General features: G+C 36.6%; 1 protein-coding gene across 11 annotated transcripts in view; it reads left to right on the top strand.

Moving 5' to 3' along the window:
• Window positions 1-1,260: 1,260 nt before the first annotated feature.
• Window positions 1,261-13,939, top strand: part of LOC129724161 (protein vav) — an 874,164-nt gene continuing 861,485 nt past the window's right edge. For all 11 annotated transcript variants that reach the window (XR_008727880.1, XM_055678825.1, XM_055678820.1 and 8 more), the window contains exon 1: window positions 1,261-1,669. Coding sequence is in view for 10 of the 11 variants with exons in the window: in XM_055678825.1 (XP_055534800.1) it covers window positions 1,454-1,669 (216 nt within the window). In the remaining variant the exon portion in view is untranslated. The remainder of the gene's footprint in view (window positions 1,670-13,939) is intronic.

Here is a 13,939-nt window from a genome sequence, read left to right as displayed (position 1 = left end):
CGAATGTGTCAAGTTATTTTCAAAACTTCAATTCAACAGATATCGAGAATACAATACTCGTAAAGCTATTGGATAAACTGGCTGCTTGCTTCATCAGACCCCGAAGTAACATCCATTCGCAGATGGCCAAAAATCACGAGAAACTATTACTTGATGATGTTATGATGCTGCTAGTTCGACTGTGTCGAAACCGACAACTGCATGGTGGTGGACAATAATAATTAATAGTTACTACTGAATGCAACAGTATTAAACAAAATAAATCCCACCAAACAAAATTCAACAAGAGGCAACACTTAAATTGTAATTGATGATAGTGGTTTTATATTTGCTATTATCCTGCTTGCAATTTCCGTTCTTTGCTTGTTCTACAGATACCAACTTAGTATTATGATCATTGTTTTTGATTGAGAACCTTCGAGGTGAACCAAAACCAAGCATATGCAATCGACATGTTCTGAAATACTTGAACCACTAGTAGTTTACCTGATTAAATCATTAAAAAGGGTAAAAACGAGGTTTTTTGTTATGAACACAACTCATCAGCAGAAAGTCGTGGACTAGCGAAACCACCAGCGTTTGAAAGTTCTATTGTTATACTTTCATATGCTTACCACCGAATCTGCATCTATCTGCCCCTAAGAAAGATATAGTGATTTGAAATATGGCGAAAAAAATAAAAAATAGCCCATAACTCATAGTTTTTCAAACAATACGAATATAGTACCTTCCAGACAGTTGTGTATATTGATGCTACTAACAACTTTGTAGAACATAGTGAAGGCCTAGAAAATAGAGAAAATATGTTTCATTGAAAAGTCAATTTGAGTAGCAGATACTAATTTTTTGTCTTCGGCAAAGTTGGTCGTATTGGTTATACCTATAACTTTACCGAAGACACCAACTCTGTATCTCGATGGAGCAAAAAAATAAATTTTTCATCTCACTTTTGGGGAGATTAATCACAAATCTCATAGCACCAAAAGATGCAAGAGGTCTTACCCACCATTTTTGCTGAAGACGTCATAATCGTATATCCAACGTACGTGGAGTTATCAATTTAGCGCGTCAAAATCGACTTTTAAACCACTGTGCAATGCGTTGTTTTTACCAATTTCCATGCCTATTGCTTACCTGAGTCAGTTAAAACATCCAGGTTTACGTAAATTTTCATTGTTTTTACGTGTTCACTCGGTAAAATTTTCTTAGAGTGTGTGTTATCTGAAAGATCGATTATTTATCTAAAATTCGATTATGTAAAAACGGATCGATCTCGCCCATTGCTAAAATTGGTTGTAAACAAACCAAACTATAGAAAGTTTTTGTGTTACTCAGTACTGCAAAACATATATTCATGTTGGAAGACACAACCTGTAGAAAAATCACACAGTGCACGTAAAAAACAAGCCAGCGAAAGAAAAAAATATATTGATAGCAGAATATTGAACTAAAAATGGCTGCGGCTGAGGACTTGTGGCGTGAATGTGCTGCATGGCTCACTCGATGTTCAGTTATTCCAGCCGATCATAAGGCAAATCAGCCAGATTCTGACATTAAGACGTTAGCCGTAATACTACGCGATGGTGTTTTACTGTGCAATTTGCTTAATTTTCTGGATCCTAGTCTTTTTGATACAAAAGATTTCAACAGGAAACCTCAAATGGCACATGTAAGTACCCAATAATAAGTCTTTCTTATTTTTCACCATACTAAGTAGGCAGGTTGTCGTAGGCATAATCGCCGAATTTGATTTCGACGATTCAACCGATTTTTGCATTAAAGCCTATAGAAGTTTTAGAGGAGTATTTAACAACTAGTTGGCCCGTAGTGGCTAGCCACTTTTAAAATGCATGTTGGACTAATAAATTTACTATAAATGCTGGAATTTATTCTAAAATGATTTAACATCTTCAAAAAATCTAGCTTGAAATCAAGATTCAACTATGACAATTCGACATTTCGATGTAGATGGTCAACGCTAATTTTAACTTAACTGTTAACCTTAACTGTGAGAAATATCCTTCTGTCAGTATATCATGAAAACGCTTGGATTGATTGTTTATTTGAAAACAAATCAACAACTTCCCTCTTATACGGAGCCACTGCACAGAACTTTTCTTTCCATTATTAATCCGTTTTCGAAAAATTGTTTTTTAAAAATTTATAAATTTTCGATAAATAAGAGTCCAATTTTTCAACTGTATGCTGTTACGTTTCAAGTAAAACTTACGAAACAAATAAAAACGAATGTAATTGAGAAAAAAGTAACGATTTGCAAAATAGTTGTCCATGAGAAAATACCGAACTCCAACATTCACACGTGCAAAAGTTTGCCTCCGTACTTTTTGATAGTCATAGCAAAGCCTAGAATAACGTGATACTGACGTGTGACATGTGCATTCCGCATGTCATTAACTTCATTAACATTAACTTACTTCCAACAGACCACACCAGTGGAAAACATGCTGAGAAGGTCAATTCTACCCGGCATCGAACCTTCAGTTCAATGCCTGGAATTTGGAGCGACACAAAAAACAGAAGTGTCGCATTTCTGATTGACTGATCCATGCTGTTACCAAGAGTACAGTCATGAAGTTTCAGTGAATATATCTTTCTCTCTTTCGCATGTACACGATCATCGATTATGTGATCGTGTACATAGCATACATAGATATCGGTGCTTCAAATGTCTCCAGTAGGAGACTTGTAAGAACTTTAGGAAAAATAAAGCAGTCATTCTCCTCAAAACCGTCTCTGGTGTAACTCATTCAACCGAACGGTCACAAAAGGAAACAAAAAGTTAAAATCGTATCATGGCGACCGTTAACGGAATCCTGTGGCCTAACGGCACAAAAAGTAAAATGTAGACGAATATACAGTGACATACAGTGGGTTAAAACGGTTAAGAACGAAATCGATTACGGATGCAAAAAGTGACGAAAACGTGAAAGCGCGAACCAACGAACCAACAAACGGCATAAACAACGACAGATGTTTTGTTTTTCGTAGTGATTTTTTTTTCTCGCAAAACGTGCGTCTAAGGACCGGGGGAATCTCCCCGATGAAAAAAGTGTTGTGTGCTTTCTTGTTAAAGTGTTAAACATGGGCAAGTCCCATTCTAAATCCGTCACCAACAATGGAGATGCGCAAGTGAGTGTACAAAATACTCTGGATCTCCATACGGACTATCATACAGAGCACGAGTTTAAAATCAATCTTATCCTGTGCATTGTAGCGTGCCAGTTATTGATTGCGCTATATTAAATATATAAGCGTCACGCAAGGGCACAAGCAATAAAAATCGCCCGATGGGTGGCGAACGTTAATCACCAACTTAAAAATCGCCCGAACGTTAACCAAGTGCAGAAAAAAAACTTAAAAATCGCCCGAACGTTAATCAAGTGTAGAAAAAACAAATTAACAAACAATTTACAACAAACTCTGAAGCAACCTGGAGCGTGCGTCGGCAACCTGAAGAGTGCGTCGGCAACCTGGAGAGTGCGTCGGCAACCTGGAGCGTGCGTCGTGATAGAGCGCGCCCTTTTTTTTCAGCAGCGGTGGTAACAACAACAGCGGAACCAAGTAGGTTTAATTAAAAAAAAAATTATAAAATGAATCCTCTAAAAATTATTATAACAATTATTATAACATGAACCCTCCAAAAATTATTATAACATGAATCCTCCATGTAGCAAGTTCGATATGATGTTGAATGTCACTTAGCAGCATTAAACACCATATCAAACAATTTCGCAAAGGCTCCCCATAGAGTTTATAGGAAAAATTTCCTAATAGAAAAAAAAATTAAAGCCCTCCAAATATATCAGCAAATTCAAAAAACCTTAGTGGATCACGAAACGCTGTTTACAGACTCCGAATTAACATTTTTAGTAAAAGCCTCCCGGCAAAAATATAACGATATAGTGGTATTAATAGAGCTAAAACTACCATTTGCGAAAAGTAGCTTAGGTATCAGATCTATTGCAATACTTTACATTTTTTACACTAAATTAAAAAAGAAAACAAACCGAAAAAAGAATATCAATTCAATTATGGCTAAAGTAGACATTAGACTGGGCACCACACTCGTGCAAGCGTACGACGGTGCTCCAGAGAATTTAGAAGCGTTTATAGACGCTGTAAATTTATTCAACGATACTGTGACAAACGATTTTGCCAACGCCACTGCCCCACAAAAAGAGGCGGCTCAACTTACGGTATTACGTTTCGTAAAAACGCGACTGGCGGGTGTTGCTCGTCAAGTGATTACTGATGCTATCTACCTAGAAGGTTTGTTAAATACATTAAAGCAACATTGTGAATCGAAAATTACATCCGATAATTTAACCGCAAAATTGAAAACACTCAAACAAAAAGATTCTACGGAAAATTTCTGTGACGAGATTGAAAAAGTCACGTCACAGCTAAAATCTGTCTACATAAGGGAACAAATTCCAGTAGATAGGGCGCATGCTATGGCCACAAAAAGAGGTGTCGAAGCCCTCATTAATGGTATAAAATACGCAGAAACGAAAACCATCTTGAAATCTGAAACATTCAGCAAGATTGGTGATGCATTACAAAAGGTACTCGAAAATGACGTTCACGAAAAAGCAAACCAATCCAATTCAAATGCACAAATATTCGTAGCAAGAAATTGGCAACAACAAAATCGTGGGGAAAATTCAAGAAATTTTCCCAACGGTCGTGGACAGGGTCGTGGGCATTTTGGACCCAACAGAAGAAATTATAATAATTTCCAAAGAAATGAAAATTATAACCATTTTCGCGGAAACCACCAAGTAAGAGGTAATAATACTCACAGAGGATACCATCAAGGTAGAGGATTATATCATCAACGTGGACAATTTGCTCACAGAGGTCAATTCAATCCAAACATGTATCTTGCGCAGCATAACGTTGTGGTTTACCAACCAGTTGCTCAACAAGGATTCCAGCAAATTCCAATCCTACCACCAAACCAACAACACATGCCACAGCCAAATAATGAAAATATCCACCCTTTAGGGGTACAGTTGGGGCAGCATATACAATAAATGTGTCTGCCACCAACTACGTCCAGCTTATGGTTGATATGTCGGATGTGAAATTATCATTCATTGTAGATTGCGGATCCGATATATTAGTCGTCAAGTGCGGATTAGTAAACAAAACCCAAATTTACTATCCCAGCCAAAAATGCAATATAGTCGGTATTGGTCATGGAGATGTAAAGACAATGGGTACAACTCAAACAAATGTGAAATTAAATGACTTTAAAATACCTCATATGTTTCACATAGTAAAAAACGATTTCCCGATTCCTACCGATGGAATATTAGGAAGAGATTTCCTAGTAAAACACAAATGTAACATAGATTATGACTCTTGGCTTCTCAATCTGACTCAAAATTTTGAAACAATTTCAATTCTCATACTGAACAGGCGAGTCAACTCAAGTATCATACCAGCTAGGTGTGAGATAATTAAACAACTCGACAACATGAATATTCAGGAAGACAGTGTAATTTTCTCTGAAGTAATATACCCCGGAGTATTTTGTACAAATACTCTGGTAAACAAAAACAACTGTCACGTTAAAATTATAAATACTACAACTAAGGAAATTCAATTACCAGAAAACTTTTGCCCTAAATATGAATCCTTAGCAAATTTCTATTTTTGTTCTATTCAAAACAAAACGAACGAAGAAAATCTTAATGAACGAGCAAAGAAATTAAATAAGGAACTTAAACTCGAAAGCAGTGAGCCTCTTGTAAAAAATAAACTGGAAAAACTTTGCAATGAATTTAATGACATATTTTCACTTCAAGGTGACTTGCTTCCAGAAAACAATTTTTACAAACAAAGTATAACTCTCAATGACCCAAAACCAACTTATATCAAAAATTAAAGATTACCGGAGTCTCAAAAACATGAAATAAATGAACAAGTACAAAAAATGCTAAATGAAGGGATAATTCAAAATTCGACCTCACCTTACAACTCGCCCATCTTACTTGTGCCAAAGAAAACAGATTCAAACGGAAGTAAGAAATGGCGACTTGTAATCGATTACCGACAGTTGAACAAAAAAATAACTCCAGACAAGTTTCCACTCCCACGGATAGATGAAATCCTAGATCAATTAGGTCGAGCAAGATACTTTTCTACACTTGACCTGATGACAATACAAACAATACACAGCCTTCTCCTCTGATAAAGGTCATTTCGAATTTAATAGGCTATCTTTCGGTTTAAACATAAGTCCTAACTCATTTCAACGCATGATGTCCATCGCGTTGAGCAGTTTACCACCACATTGTGCATTTCTCTACATTGACGATATCATCGTAGTGGGATGCTCAATTAATCACCATATCGAAAATTTACGTGAAGTGTTTCAACACCTAAGGAAATACAATCTCAAACTAAATCCAGCTAAATGTCATTTTTTTAAAAATGAAGTAACCTATCTAGGACATCATATCTCAAAAGATGGCATACAACCGGATAATAACAAATATTCGACTATTATAAATTACCCAGTACCGAAAAATGCTGATGAAGTAAGACGATTTGTTGCTTTTTGCAATTATTATCGTCGCTTCATTAAAAATTTCGCCGATATCACCAACCCACTCAACAAACTATTACGAAAGGAAACAGTATTCTAATGGAATGACAAATGCCAATCTTCATTTGAAATACTAAAGAAAAATTTGCTGTCCCCTCAGATCCTACAATTTCCAGATTACTCCAAAGAATTCATTATTACTACCGATGCGTCAAAAGTAGCCTGTGGAACAGTTCTAGCTCAGTTGCACGATGGCATCGAATTATCAATTGCATTCGCTAGCAAAGCTTTTACAAAAAGGGACGGGACACGAGGCATATGGACGCTAGGCATATGGATGTTAGGCATAGTATGCTAGGCATACAGACGCGAGGCATAATGGATGTGAGGCATAATGGATACGAGGCATATTGCCAAAAGGCTTAACAGACGCGAGGCCGAATGGACGCGAGGCCGAATGGACGCAAGGCCGAATGAACGCGAGGCCGAATGCGGTGTTGTACGATCGCATGAGATCCAATTATGTAGTTCAGGTGTTAATATATTCCTAAAGTGTTTAAGTTGGGTATAATACTTTTCTTGAAATCATGCGGCGAAGACGCATAATCGAGGGCAAGGAAACGAGGCGGCACTAAGCCGCCGTGGTTTCCGTAGTCCGAGCCGGCCGCCGACCCGCCGTCGGAAGCGGCGGCCTCTCGCACCCAAACGACTGATCTACTGGTTTGCAAGGTCTACTCAAACAGAGTTTTCTTCCCTTAGTTAAGTCCGAACGAGCGGTAGCGAGTAAGGACAGCGTTCGCTCGAACAGCGAGTCGGCCGAAGGCCGCGAGTGTATTCCTTTCCAAATGACACCTTGAAGCGAAATACATGTCATTGAAAGAGGGCTGTGATGATGATGACGATAATAACATATTCCGCATCACTTCCCCTTGGCCTTGTGTCCTTTCCGTATGCCTGCCGTCCATTATGCCTAGCGTACTATGCCTCGCGTCTGTATGCTTAACGGGGTGTCATCTTTACAAAAGGTGAATCGAACAAATCAACAATTGAACAAGAACTAACTGCTATACATTGGGCCATCGACTATTTTAGACCGTATATATATGGTCGCAAATTTATTATACGAACTGACCATAGACCACTTATATACCTATTCTCGCTTAAAAACCCTACATCTAAACTCACACGAATGAGATGGGATTTAGAGGAATATGATTTTAAAGTGGAATATATAAAAGGCAGTTCAAACGTAGTATCTGACGCGTTATCAAGAATTCAAATAACGTAGGATACTCCAAAAAATATGTACATAGTAACTAGATCTATGACAAAAAAAATACTTCTACCACTACTGACAGCCAGACTCAGAAGCCTGATCAACTTCACGTGTAGGAAGCAGTCAGCGGCTTAGAAGCTTTTGATTTGCCAAAATTAACATTTAATTTCAGCGATAATACATCATGCATAGACATGATTATATATGATAAGAGATTTAGAAAGAAGCTAACTCCAACGGTTACCCTCGCAGTAAATTCTAACCTAATAAACGATTTACAATTTACATTACAACATATAGACGGCAGGCCTGCCCTAACAAAAGCGAAAACAAACGAACAGTTAAATGCGCAAAGTAATGTCGAAATTAACTCAAAAGTGAAAAAAGCTAGCAATTCAATCGAACGATGTAATTTTATCATACATCGACATGAATACATTTAAACAGATAGGCAACGCTATTCTTCGGAATACTGCCATAATAATTTATAAGAAACCTGTTCAAGTTTCTACAGAGACTGAGATAAGCAGCATATTAAAACAATACCATGACTCTGCAACTGGAGGTCATGTCGGTATAAATAGATTATATAAGAAACTCAAGTCCCTTTACACCTGGCCAAAAATGAAGCAAACAATTTCAGATTACGTCGGAAATTGCAAGCTTTGCAAAATAAAAAAAACATGCAATACCTGTAAGAGCACCCGTTGTAGTTACTACTACACCTAACACAGCCTTTGATGTCGTGTCCATTGACACCATCGGTCCGTTCGCACTCACTGAAAATGGAAACCGCTATGCAGTTACACTGCAATGTGATCTCTCCAAGTATGTTATTGCAATTCCCGTACCGGACAAATCAGCTGTTTCCATAGCTAAAGCAGTCGTGAAAAAATGTATACTTGTATTCGGACCAATGAAATGTATTAAAACGGATCAAGGCACCGAATACAAGGGAGTGTTTGATGAAGTATGCAAACTACTCCAAGTAAACCACAAATGTTCTACGGCGTACCACCCACAAACTATCGGCGCCCTAGAACGAAACCATAAATGTTTAAATGAATTTTTGCGAATATTTGTGAACGAGCAAAAAAACAATTTGAATGAGTGGTTACCATTCTATTGTTTTTGCTACAATACAACCCCAAACATACAACATGATTTCCCACCATTTGAATTAATATTTGGAAAAAAATGTAATACTTTTGAATTTTGCAACAATAACATAGATCCTTTGTACAATCTTGAGTCATACCAAAAAAAACTGAAATTTAGATTACAAGTAATTCACAACAACGTCACGCAAACACTGAACAGAGAAAAAATCCGCAAAACAAATATGGTCAAGGATAAAAAAATCCACACAGACATAAGAGTAGGTGAAACGGTATATTTACAAAAAGAAAATAGACACAAGCTAGACCCAGTCTATTGTGGACCATTTAAAATCACAAAATTAAATTTACCAAATGCAACAATAGTTGACGAAGAAAATAAACAGCAGGAAGTTCATATCTCAAGATTAATAAAACATAATTTCACCAACAAGTAATAAAGGTTCCTTTCCCAGTAGGGGGAAGGGGCGAGTCGAAAATTGAAAAAAAAGAAGATTAGGATCAACAAAACAATAATATCTGTTGTAACAAAAACAAATAAAAAAAAAAACAAAAAACAGAAGTGTCGCATTTCTGATTGACTGAACCATGCTGTTACCAAGAGTACAGTCATGAAGTTTCAGTGAATATATCTTTCTCTCTTTCGCATGTACACGATCATCGATTATGTGATCGTGTACATAGCATACATAGATATCGGTGCTTCAAATGTCTCCAGTAGGAGACTTGTAAGAACTTTAGGAAAAATAAAGCAGTCATTCTCCTCGAAACCGTCTCTGGTGTAACTCATTCAACCGAACGGTCACAAAAGGAAACAAAAAGTTAAAATCGTATCAGACGTCTCCTAATCAGCGTTGCCAACCCTCCAGTTTTTCCTGGAGATCTCCAGTTTTTCCTGGAGATCTCCAGTTTTTTTGAAGATCGCCAGCGAAACAGCTGAAAGTTGAATATTTCCAGTTTTTTGAAAATTGTTCCAGTTTTATCCAGTTTTCTGTTCATCACCTCATTTTTTGAATTCATTCCAATTACATGTATGGTCTTTTTAGTATTTTGTGCATTCATGCCCCTCGGTTGTAAGATTTTAATCGAAATCCACTCAATTGCAAGTACGCCAGTGACCATAATCTCCATCAGTAAAATTTTTTCTTTCAGTCATGCAATAATACGATGCAGCATTTTTGAACCGAAAATCAAATAAATTTCTGTAAAAGCCCAAAATTTATATATCCAGTTTTCTCAAGTTTTTTATTTTGAGTTCTTCCAGCTTTTTATAAAAAAAGGTTGGCATCGCTGCTCCTAATCATTATTGGGTAGATAAAATCATTCTGAGATACTCCGATATAACCTCACACATGATCAATTTCGCGCATGAAAACTCTGTCCCCCGCGTTCCATCATAGAGCCCTTGTTCCTGGTGTTGAACCTGAAATGCGTGGTGCAAGCCTTAAATCTGTATGAGGGTGTCAACGGGAAACACACTAAGAACTTTTGAAGTAGAATACTTCTCTCAGGAAGTTCGGCTACATAGGGATGTGAAATGAAAATCTAAAACCGAAAAAAGTGAAAACTATGTCCAATTTCAAATGTTAATAAATCGGTTAGTATTCGATGGATTTCCTTCGTTCTTGCAGCAATAGATTGGAAAATCTTCTAAGATTCTTTACAAATGAAGATAATTGTAATTTTATTATTCAAACTATTGTACTATTGAAAATAGTCAAGCCTTGTCAAAACGAAAAATTCGACCTCTGATTGGTCGTTATATGATTGCTTCCCAAGCACGGTCGACAAAATCATATACCTTGCAATTCAAAATATGCTATTTGGCCTATTTGAGAGCCTGTTTCAGCCGAAGCCGCTCATAATAGTTCTAGACAGCGACAACAGCAGTCATCCCTTAGGCGGTATCCATAAATTACGTAACGCTCATAGGGGGAGGGGGGGTATCCTTGAGCGTTACGACTTGTTGCACAGGACTGGGGGAGGTAAGTTCAGTGTTACATAACGAAAAATCTCTGGAAAATCTCTCCAAAAACGAGCAATTTTATCAAGGAAATCCTTCTGCAGCGTTACTTTTATGGGGGGTAGATGTTGGCGTTACGTTTCGTTACATATGGGGGGTGGGGGTCCAAAAATCGGGGTTTTGCGTTACGTAATTTATGGATGTCGCCTTAGCAGCAGCAGTAGCAGTGCAGTGGATACCAGCGAAAGCGGAAGCACAGCTGTGGCATAGCAATGGATAGCGCACAAGTTGCAGCGGATCTCAGCATCGATAGCAGCTGGGCCACCTGATGCAGGGGCAGCGGATATCAATGACAACGTATAGCGGTCATAACTGTGGCATGGCTACGGATAGCGTAGCAGTTGCAGCGGGTATATCTGACCATGAAGCATTTATGCAATAATTGAATGAAAATTTCAATTGCAGCAATCTGCCTTTTTTCAAGGCTACTAAATGTATTTGGAAGAGCATAATGAGTGGTTATTAAACAACTGCAACTGAGGTTTGATGCTGCTGAAAATGCACAGCAGTGTGATGTTTATTACGATTTGTTGATACTGTGCATAACAGGCGATATATACGAAACAAATCCGATTTCAAACAAAAAAGTTCGGTACGTTCTCCTCACGATGCTGAATCTGTTTTAGAAAATTCACAACATTTCATTAACTAGGATGTAACGTCTTGAAGAAGGCGGTTATAGTTTGACATCACAGCAGAATTTCGACCGTCATACTCATGTCTACCATCGGCAATATCAAACACACGACACAATACATGTTATTTTGTTGCTCTATCCACAAGAAATCGTTTTTGTACATCCGTGTTACGAAACTGAGAAAATCTGTAGGAACCGAAATAAAAGGTGGGGCCAGAATGAATGAGATGTATATTTCGTACATTAGTATTACGACATACGAAATAAAATTTTTCGAACGTTGTAGAATTGTATAACTGGAAATAATTAAGTCACACCTATTTTTCCAGTTATATCATTCCACAACGTTCAAAAAATTTACGTTCGTTTATTTACTAGAAAAAATGACTGACACGCAAGGAGCCGGGTTATCTTTCTGGTAAAAGTATTCTACTTCAACTCTGCGGTCGTGGCTTTGCACACAACCCTCCTGTGATTTTTTTTTTAGGTGGATTTCGGCATTTTATATGCGCGTTTTTATATTCTATTTTTTATTTTATTCGGCGCGTTTTTATATGCGAATTTCAGATTTTACGCAGATCGTTTAGAAAAGTCTTTTAACGCGGTATGTTTTTAATAGTTTTTCATTTTCAAATTGTTTATTTAGAGTGTCCGATGAGTTTACTTAATCCAATTACTGAATATTCACTGATTTTTTTATTATTGAGTTCGATTCGTATGTGGAAATAATACTGCTGTTTATTGTTTTTCGATTTTATTTTCTAGCAGAAATGGTTAAAACACTTTGAACAAATCAATTATATTTTTAACGCGAACTTCGGAATTTACGCGGTTTTTTACGCCGATTTCGGAATTTGTTTTGTTTTTCTTTCAACACAAATCAACAAATGCATGGTTAATGAAAGGGTTTGCCTACTGTTAAATATATTCAGCGCATTTGAAGGACAGCAACTATGTTTGATTTTAGAAAAAATCGAAAATTACATGGTTTGATTTTAGAAAAAATCGAAAACTAAATTTTTTTTGACCAAAAAAAAATAAAAATAAACATTAAATTTCAATTTAAAAAAAAAAGAGTTGAATTTTTTTAAGAAACTTGACGTTAATACGCAACTTTGAAAAAACAGTCCAGAATGGAGAAATGAAAAATATTTTTTTTATGGTAGATTAATTTTTTTATGAAAATTCTAATTCAAACATTTTTCAAAATATTTGTATTCTGATGATTTTAAAAGATGCAGAGAGTCATTTTGAATCAAAAAGCTCTTGGTAGTAAACATTCTAAAGGCATTGGTTTTCGAGTTATTTTTAATTTAAGCTCGAAAAAATATAATTATTTATGAATATACACGTTTTTCTTAATTTGTCCATGGTTCTCCAACAAAAACCATACGTTCATTGGAATGCTTGATCAAAAATATACAATTCATTCTTTGACAACAAAACGATTGGGCGAACGGTTCTCAAGAATAGAGTTAAATGTTCTAAGTGATATGAATATATGTAAGAATCAAATATTTATTATCGAGTTTTATTTTCTTGGGAACATATTTTTTATGACATAGATACTTTACAGAACTAGTTTCACCTTATATTTTATATACATCATAAGTAAATGATTCATCATCTTTTGAAAACAGCTTCGTTTGTATCTTATTTTCTGAAATCGGAACAAAAGAGTAATACTTTTGTGTGGCAGCTATTATTATAGATTTTTTGAAAATATTGCTCCATTCTGTTTCTCCGTGTTGGGTATTTTTGTCACTGCGACCAATGTTTTGATATTTTGTGACATATTCCCCCTTTTTAATTTTGCTTAGTCAGGATAACGTATCACTATTGGAAGTGGTCGTTAAAGTCTGGCCAATAGCATTAGTCCAGTCCGGTATTATACTTCGTATGAAGCGCACAACCGTACTGGGATTTGTTCTCCAGATTTCAGAGGGTTCCAGAAGACCTCTCTCGAAGAACTTATATCTTTTGATAAAAATTGCCGAACATCTTTTTCCATACCACATACTCGACACGTATCATCTTGAAGTTTTTTCATAACCTTCAAATGATAACGGCTCGGACAATGCCCTGTTATTAAACCAGTATACGTGCTTAGATCTTTTTTGAAAGATCCAGTATTTTACGAGTCATAGAAACGTTCGGAGTGATAAAACGTTTCGACTGCCTACCGATGAAGGTGTTTGTCCAGTTGGATTCCACTTTCAGTGTTTCCCATGCTTTTAGTTCCATTCTAAGGGAACAAGCAGATAGACCACAGAAGGGTTCTGGTCCAATGAACTGATGAGACGATCCA

Source organism: Wyeomyia smithii, chromosome 2, assembly GCF_029784165.1.
Source record: "Wyeomyia smithii strain HCP4-BCI-WySm-NY-G18 chromosome 2, ASM2978416v1, whole genome shotgun sequence".
NCBI lineage: Eukaryota > Metazoa > Arthropoda > Insecta > Diptera > Culicidae > Wyeomyia > Wyeomyia smithii.
Note: the sequence above shows the minus strand (reverse complement) of the source record. Positions and strands in the feature narration are given on the sequence as shown.